The sequence below is a fragment of the Trifolium pratense genome, linkage group LG4, assembly GCF_020283565.1.
Source record: "Trifolium pratense cultivar HEN17-A07 linkage group LG4, ARS_RC_1.1, whole genome shotgun sequence".
NCBI classification, from domain to species: domain Eukaryota; kingdom Viridiplantae; phylum Streptophyta; class Magnoliopsida; order Fabales; family Fabaceae; genus Trifolium; species Trifolium pratense.
Window position 1 is genome coordinate 53,673,869 of NC_060062.1, and position 8,824 is coordinate 53,682,692.

Here is an 8,824-nt window from a genome sequence, read left to right on the forward strand (position 1 = left end):
TCTCTTTATACCTCTCAATTTACTTTCTAAAAATCTTTAAAATATGTTGAGTTGAGAGATCTAAAAAATAATTTTTTAGAAGAGGTAAAAAAAACTCGAATAAACTCGGCCGCTCCTCCCAAGGACTTGTATTTATTATTTTATTAATATATTAAAATCGATTACCATCAAAGTTACTAATTTATCCATATTATTTTTAACCACATTGCAAGTTTTATATAATTCATTGTAATTTCATAAAAAAAAATAAAAAAAAAATATTTAGAAAAAATATAAGATAAATACAAAAAAAAGATGATACGCTTAAAAATAGACACAAAACAGATTATAGATTGAAACAAAACAGAACAATCTATACTCATAAAAATAGTAACAAAATAGATTAATATGATCAAGAGAATAAAATAGTCAATAAAAAAATTATAGAAATATTAAGATGAATATGCATAAAATTAGGAATATAGTATTAGAAACATAAACAATATTTTTCATAAAAAAATAAATACTCTAATAATAATACAATAAAGTTAATTACTATCAAATTTACTAAATTATCTTAAATATTCCTAATCAAATTTCTAATTTTTTATTAAAAAATATACACGGCACTATTATTTGTGACGGATACATAAAAAATTGGATAATTTATCATTGATAATTATAATCAAATTTATTCATTTAATAAATTTTTTAAAAAATAGCACAATATGAATATATAGTTTCACCTATATTTTAACAATATTATAAATAAATTTTCGACCATAATATAATAACAAATTTAAATATTAAATAAAAGTCAATGATGAGTCTTTAAACTAGTTCGCACGGGTTTATAAACTAGTTTGGTAGTGGGAAGGTTATCTGTAATTCTTTTGTAATATTTAGAATCCTATGTTAGTTGAAGGGCACCCCCTTTTTAACTCATGAAAAAGCTATGTTGTAACCACCAATAATTGGCACATTGAACACTATCAATGTGAATTCATTGTTATTCTAGCTATCTGTCGCTCATATACTTCGCTATTATTATTTTAATTTAATAAAAATGTTTATGAGGAACATAGTAGCAAAAATATCCTTAGTATGATTGATCTGGAGTGTTCAGAATCAGTGGTTGACGTTGAATAGAGAACTCTCAAAGTTGAAGTTTGTGTTTGTGGATGTAACCATAGAACTTGAGCTCAGGTCAGTATAAAAATGTGAAGTTACACAACTCAATAACAATTTAACGAATATAGATTTTATTTTGAATTGAGAGTTTATAACATTTAGATCATTCATGTAAAATTTTAAATATGTTATTGAAACCCACTAAAATCAAGAATTTATGCACTTTTATTGAACACTACTAATATTTATGGACATAAATAACAATGAAATCATTATCTCAATCGTAAAAGTAAGAGAATTTTTTTATAAAATTACACAATAAGCCTTTCTTAAATTAAATAACCAGGTTACACACCACACCACCATTGATTAATTAACACAAGCAGCAATATTAAATGTTCAATTATAGGTAGAAACTTATTCAGATGATGAACACAACCACATAAAAAGGCTGAATGAGCCTAAATATCTCTGATTTTTAGGACTTTCAAAGCTTGGCAATTAATCCATTCTGACTAGGCTTGGTAGGCATGCCATTTTCCTTATCATCCAAATCACTTGGGCTTGGTGGTACATCTACTGCTGGTGAGCAATTGAAAAATCCATGTGGCTGCATCATATGTATATGTACACAATCAGATTCACAAAAAAAAAAAAAAATCAATAAGCATATAAGCTAATAAGTTGAAAGAGTGACATAGACATATAAGCTAATAAGTTGAATGGAAATACCATAAGCATAAAACCAATGTGCTCCACAGGCATAACAGGCCAGTCTTCTAATCGAGGAATATGTGTCACCCCAAATACGTACCTGAAATTTGTTCGCCAAATAAAGGATTAAATACATTTTTGGTCCATATAATTTGTATCGTTTTCATCTCTGTAACATTTTTATAATATACTTGTTTTTCGTACCAAAGAACTATATCAGCTTCTTCGAGTGGTCGATTTTGCTTAACCCAAGTAGCCAAACCCTCACCAACGCGAGGATTTTGATTAGGGAACTCTCCTCCAGGATGCAATTCGTCACGTGCGTAAGCAGTAACCCAAAGATTGTGCTTCAAGAAAGCTGCTCTTCTTAAAAACTTAGCCTCTGATCCAGCTAAAGGTAAGCAATTTGAACCAGGAACTAGTTTGTAACCGGTTAGATGTCCGGTTCGGTTCACACTCCTCGTGTTCCTAACCTAAAAAATAGAACATGTACTTGAGCAACGCTATGTACATGTACTTGGAAAACTTGAAAATATTATAAAAATTGAGACTCCTTGAACCACAACTAGAAATTGGTCTGATACTACTATGTTACACTGTTGAACTAGCTGCATACCAGAATCATTGGGAAGCTCGTCAGAAATATCAGGTCAAATGCTCCAGGACCACAAGAGAGGGAGACATCACATCTCCACCCAAAACCTTAAGGCATTAGGTTAATCCTCTCTTATAAATACAATATTCTTCCCATTCATAGTCGATGTGAGACTTAAACCAGTCACACTTGAAACACAACATAAATTATGTATAATATATGCAGCATAAAAACTTGGCAACATCTTCTATGACTTACAGAACCGAAGAAGCATAGAACAGCAGCCAGATTTGAAAATTTACAGATTGCCCCTGCTACAATTTCAGTAATAGAGGGCAGATCATAAGGAAAAAAAAGAAATGTAACCTCTGATACTTTTTCATTCATTTCCTTCCTTTGTTTTGGATGAAAATGAAGGAAAAAAAACTTACTATCCAATGACGAGCAGATAAAGGGTCACAATCGCGCATTGCTTCTAATTCTGATTTAAGCAGTTTTTCTTCAGCATAAAATGCATTGTTGTGAACATTATTCTTTCCTGGCTCTTCAACTTTCACATTCACCTCAACAACCTGATCAAACAGAAGGAGAATATCAGTTTCTTTATACTTCGCCTTTGTATATTGTGCCGGTTATTTTTTCTTTCTTGGAGATTAAGTTACTGTTATTTTTTCTCAGGGATTAAATATAGAGTCTCGCTGTTTTTTCAGGGATTAAAGTAAGTCTCCACTCAAAATATAAATTGTATGCTGACCTGATTAAATGCTTCACCGGGCTTGCAATCAACTGCCATGTCCATACGAGCAACAAAAAAGTGTTGATGGACAGGTGCATATAATCCAGGTGCAATCGTTGTACCATATTTTCGAGTTTCGCCTTGTTGCAATGCACCTAAGCTGAGTATTCCTGTCAGCTTGACCTCAGCTTCTATTTTTCCATCCTGCAAGAAAGAAATTACAAATACATAACAACACTTAAAGCCGACTCGCAAGCTTGGAAAGAAGTTTGGAATATCAAATGAGGAAAAGCATAAATTCAATAACACGATGTGCTCATTGAAAACATCAAAATTGAATGTGGTTATAACAAATTCAAATAAATACAATGAAAATTGACTTGCCTGATAAAAGTGCCAGTAAAATCCATACTCATAGTTAGCCACAGTGCATATAAAAGACACCGTCAGCCTTCTAGACCGTCGAACTTCAGCTAAACCTGTTCTCCAATCTTGATGCTTCCATAACATACCGTGATCTTCTTCATGCATGCAAACACAATTCTCAATTGTTTCAACACTGCCATAAAAGTTTGTAAAGTGTGCATCGAAGTACTTGATATATCCTAAACAATCGCACCCCTGAAATAACGGCATCAAGCAAAACCAACTCAATAACATCTAAAATAAATAAAAATGGAGAGAAATTAAGATATGAATGGTTGGAACATAAGAAAATAAAATTCCTTGACCTTCTTGAGTGAATGAGCATTTTTACCGAGGCCATCTTCTCCGGCATCAAAAGCATTTTTCCTATAGTGAGGATCATTTGGATCTCCATAAGGGACAACCATCTCAACAAAACTCAATCTGTGTGCCACAGGTCTTCGGCCGCGGCTTCCATCAATATAAGCTACTGAATAAACAACCAAACCCTCCCTAGGAGTGAATCCAATACGAAAGTTCCACTGCAAAATTAGACAATTCGTTTTAGCAGAATACCAATATGACTTGCTCATACAAAATCATTTTAGAAAAAGTGCATAGACACCTTCTGCCATTGAACAAAGTTCCCATTGACGCGAAAACTTGGACCGTCTGGCTGAATAATCTGTAACGGTTTCACATCACTTCGGTCAACTCCTCCCCGGGTTTCACCAGAAGTATAATTTCTTAGTGGATCAGCCTGTGGAAGGGGAACAAGCTTACGATCTTCAAACTCGAGGACAACCATATTTTGCATGTCGACAAGTACATGTATTCCTTCAACAGGACGAGCATAGCCATTTTCCATAGGACAGTCACTCTCAGTCCTACAAAAGAACAGCGGTTTAGCAAGTCTGCGGCTTGGAGCATCACCTTCGCTGTGATATCCGGCACACCTATAAGTTTCAACATAACAAGTATTAGAAAAAGAAATGGCTGTAATAAATTGAAACATGTCAATCAAATAATCTTGATGTAGTAGCTAACCAAGGATCCACCATCACAAGATCCATATCTTCGATTCCTCTTTTCTTCATTGCCTCTCGAAACGGAGGATAGTCCTTTACAACAGCTTCACATTCAGCATACTCCACAGCATCCTATTGGTGCAGAGTGAACGACGTAAACAAACATTTTTGAACAGATTATATTAATAATTCCAATTTTCCACAGCAATTCAAATTGATTAAAGTTATATATTTACCATGGGAGGCTGAACATCCGGAACAATTGTAGAAGAAATAACTTTGCCCCTATGATGTCCACCACGAGTCGTTGCATGAACTTCAGTTAGTTCAACAATCCATATGCTTGTCTCATTTGACTTCTTATTATAGACAACCAATCTTGCTTTCCTCGGAGGCAGTTTTGATGGAATCACAGGTCCACCTTTTGTCCTCGGGAGCAGCGAGGGTTGGAAAGGAGGAAAGAAGTATGCATCTGCTAATGCAACAACTTGCTTTTCTGGTTCTACCAAGTCTACTTCAATGAACCTCATGCTATCCCTCACCTAACAAGATTATCAAAGATCATCATCGGCATTTACACTTAATAAAAAGGTGAATTCTTCGGTACACATCTTATTTGGATATGAACCACCGGCACATTTGTTGAGGTGGACAATTCTAATAGGTTCACAAATAGTTTTATTAATTTTTCTATATTAAACATTATTTATGGACCTATCAGAATTATTCACCTCAGCGATGTACCGGTATATATTAAAATAAGATGTGTACTGGAGTGTTCACCAAAAGAGGAAAATGTTTAATGTACCTCAGGTGTTGCTCCAGCCGCTCGAACAGTTGCTACAGCTACTGATATTTCAGCAGCAGTAAGAGGATCCAAAGGATGTAGAGTTTGAGCTTTCGCCATTACTGTAATACCTATGTCAAAGGAAATGGTTTCTTTTCTATCGTTTACTTCTGATAGAAGAAAAATTTTCATTCAAGAGAAATACAAGTTAAACAATGCAGCAAAGATCAAGATCAACAACAAACGACCCAAGAATTTTTTTCGATAGCATAGATACATTTATTAACCATATGTTTGAACTGTGTTGACCACTTAAAAAAGTTGTCGCGAAAGATTTCTAAGACAAATCAAAGGACTGCATATACTACAGATTTCAATAGAAGGCCTATCCAACTATTCCCAATGTGCTTAAATCTCTCTTTGTGAAATTAAATGGAAACATGATAATTCATTCCATTAAATTCTCCTATATAAGATAAGTTAACACTTCAAGTTATGCCACCACCAAGCACATAGAGAGGAAAACAAGAATAAGGCATGGAGGTGACACACAAAAAAGAAAAATAAAAAGAGAATAACTACTAACTTGCAGTGAATTTATCAAGTAATACATCAAATATGCAAGCAAGAAAAAAAAACAGAGAATAACTACTAACTTGCAGTGAATTTATCAAGTAATACATCAAATATGCAAGCAAGGAAAAAAAAAACAGAGAATAACTACTAACTTGTGATTTTTCTTTCCTTTACAATGATATTATAGGTACAGAGTATCCACCTCTGTTTAGCAGTGACAAGTTGCCGTTAGAAAACTTGTTCGGCACACAAGGTGGTTTTTCCCTCTCAACCAGGGGTTTTCCTTACACACACTTGAAGTCAAGGATTGAACTCTTGATCACTTGATCAAGGTGCCAAAGTCCTTTACTACTTGTACCAAGCACATGTTTGGTTACTTGTATTTAATAACTTGTGCTTTAATTAATTACACACTATATGTAAATCGTTGACTCAAACTAAAACTATTTTGATATGACTTGATCATGATTTCTACCGGTCAAAGAAGGTCCACACATTCAGGACTTCGATAGTCGTTCGATTAAGATTGGACAGTTTAGATTTAATCAATGTTTTAAATTATAAAGTGAAAAGTAAAATCTGTTTTTTTTTTTCTAAGTCACTCGGAAGGTCACAAATGTCCTGAATGCATGAAAAACTCAATTGAAGGCTATCCAATTTCGATATCACTAAGGGTATGTTCGGTAAAATGCACTTTTAAACTTATGCCTTATTATCTCATATGATTAAAAATTATTTTTTGACAACTGACATCTTTTTAGGAGCTTATAGTTTATCATTTCATTTTCTCAATTTTATGCGTGTTATCTTACTTGAAAAAAAATTAAATATTAATTAAATATATTTTTTTATGTCATTTCAATGTTTTTTTTCATCTGTTCAACAGGGCCTAACTTGCTTAATCCACCCCCAACTATTTGGTCTAATCATTTACTGTTATCATAATTTTAAATTGCGGTCTGCAACTGCAAATGCTGATATACAGGTTTTTAAAGGTCTTCATAGCGGCATCGCAATCACAGTTGCAGCCACAATATCAAGGTTCGTAGCATAAACGATCCACAAGCCGCAATATAAAACCATGACAACACTGTTATCAAATCAAACACCAAAATGATCATATCAAAGATAAACACGTACTCCGATCACTATTATAATCAAGTACCACTTTTTATATTCATTAAAAAATTAATGTATCTGGTCAATATTATGGACCAAATACATTAGTTTTTTAATGAATCTAAAAAGTGTTTTTTTGTTTATAATAATAACCGACAGAGTAATAATTAAACAAATACAAATATTTGAAAGGAAAACAAAAAGAACCTTTGGAAGAAGCTGATTTGGGAGGAGGATCAAGGCGGGAATCAACAGCCGAAACGAAAGGCGGTTGCTGTTTCTGTTTAGGAACATTAGAAGAGGTTGAACTTGCAGTAACAGCAGCCTTGGAACAACAAATAGGCGTCGTTTTTTCCTCAACTGTGGCCATTGCAAAGGATTAGCAAGTTCACCGTAATATATTCCACTGTAATATTCCACTGACATACAGTAATAGTAATCCCTCTTCTTCCACCTTCCTTCCACAACTCACTCACTCACTCACTCTCAAACTTCAAGATCAACACTAACACACACAAAGACACACTCTTTTAAACTAGAAAGAATGAGTAGTTGTGATTGGATGAAAGATTATTAATTATTATATAATAATAAGTGATTTTTAATGGTTTACAGCAAGCAAGAAGCAACAAATAAATTAAGTGGGGTTTGGTGAATATCCAAGAAGAAGAAATGAAGGAATAAGAATGATGAATTGGAATATGAGTGGGTTGTGAGGAAGAAAACAAAGTTGCCAAATCAGCAAGTTAGCCACCACTCAATATGAGACAACACGGCCCAAAATGGAAGGAATGCAACATGTAATAATGCAACTCAAATAATGGCATTGTGTGGGACCTCTCTTTTTTAAAAGCAAACTAGCAAGATACTTACGGCTCCATGGGTTTTTTTAAGTGATGGATAAGCTTGACGGTAAGCAAAATGGTACCGAGTTTATAAGCGTAGTTTAACTGATAATGTTGATATTTAAATTTAAGATTTTATAGTCGTGTTTGTCGAGTGACAAAATAATTGTGACTAAGCTGAAATAAGAGACGAGAAAAGATGAATTGAACATACAATATTTATTTGAAAATCTTTTAACAAATAAGTGGAAAAACCACATGACAATAGTAGAGGGCTTTCACTAAGTGAGAGAAATTATAGAGCCTCTCTCTAAATACATGGAGAAATTAACCTCACACAAGAAACTATATTTTTTTCTCTCACTCTCAATAAGCACGAACACTTTTGTTGTGTTTCTATGATTTGGGGATGAAGCAAATGTACAAATGCATTACTATTTATAGGAGTAATATTCCTACCGTTTCAATGCATGCGCGCACCTTCAACTAGTAAAAACACATTAAATGCGTATATTTTTCATCCCTTCACGACTTTTTCTACATAAGAAATTTTTTGGTCATAAAGCTGAAATAAGAGACGAGAAAAGATGAATTGAACATATAATATTCACGTGAAAATCCCTCAACAAATAAGGGAAGGAAACCACGAAACAATAATAAAAAGTTTTCATCAAGTGTAAAAAATTACATAACCTCTCTTTTAAGGCTTTGATTGGTTTGAGAGAAATAAAGAAGAGAGAGATAAAGAATAAAGAAAGAGAAGAGAAGTTGGAAATTTATCTTGTTTGGTAAGAAGAGAAATTGAGAAGAGAGGAGAATATTTGGTGGGTTTCATACCTTATTATTTTCTCCTCTAAAGTGAGAAGAAAGAGGAAAGAAGCTGTAAAAATGCTTAAAAAGTCCTCTATG

The 8,824-nt window shown here is 33.4% G+C and overlaps 1 protein-coding gene across 5 annotated transcripts; it reads right to left on the reverse strand.

The window, feature by feature from the left end:
* Positions 1 to 1,312: 1,312 nt before the first annotated feature.
* Positions 1,313 to 8,326, reverse strand: LOC123924476 (copper methylamine oxidase-like). 5 transcript variants are annotated; one of them, XM_045977376.1, is made up of 12 exons: positions 7,278 to 8,326; positions 5,397 to 5,545; positions 4,825 to 5,130; positions 4,608 to 4,720; positions 4,186 to 4,516; positions 3,887 to 4,102; positions 3,540 to 3,776; positions 3,174 to 3,359; positions 2,851 to 2,991; positions 2,029 to 2,297; positions 1,843 to 1,924; positions 1,313 to 1,720 (listed from the first exon to the last, which is right to left on the reverse strand). In XM_045977376.1, exons 1-12 carry the CDS (start codon positions 7,438 to 7,440, stop codon positions 1,598 to 1,600), a joined length of 2,316 nt encoding a protein of 771 aa, XP_045833332.1. In that variant the 5' UTR covers positions 7,441 to 8,326; the 3' UTR covers positions 1,313 to 1,597. The 5 variants fall into 5 exon arrangements, 4 of the variants coding, with proteins under 4 accessions (XP_045833332.1, XP_045833334.1, XP_045833335.1 ...); XM_045977378.1 differs by having other exon boundaries at positions 5,397 to 5,506; positions 7,278 to 8,283; XM_045977379.1 differs by lacking the exon at positions 7,278 to 8,326 and adding an exon at positions 6,104 to 7,149 and having other exon boundaries at positions 5,397 to 5,506.
* Positions 8,327 to 8,824: the final 498 nt, after the last annotated feature.

Coding starts and splice junctions, on each gene's coding strand:
- LOC123924476 (XM_045977375.1), bottom strand. CDS start 7,440: ATGGCCACAGTTGAGGAAAAAACGACGCCTATTTGTTGTTCCAAGGCT. Junction 5,546..7,277: donor CAAATCAGCTTCTTCCAAAG/GTTCTTTTTGTT, acceptor TTCTTCTATCAG/AAGTAAACGATAGAAAAGAA. Junction 4,517..4,607: donor CTTGTGATGGTGGATCCTTG/GTTAGCTACTAC, acceptor TGAAACTTATAG/GTGTGCCGGATATCACAGCG.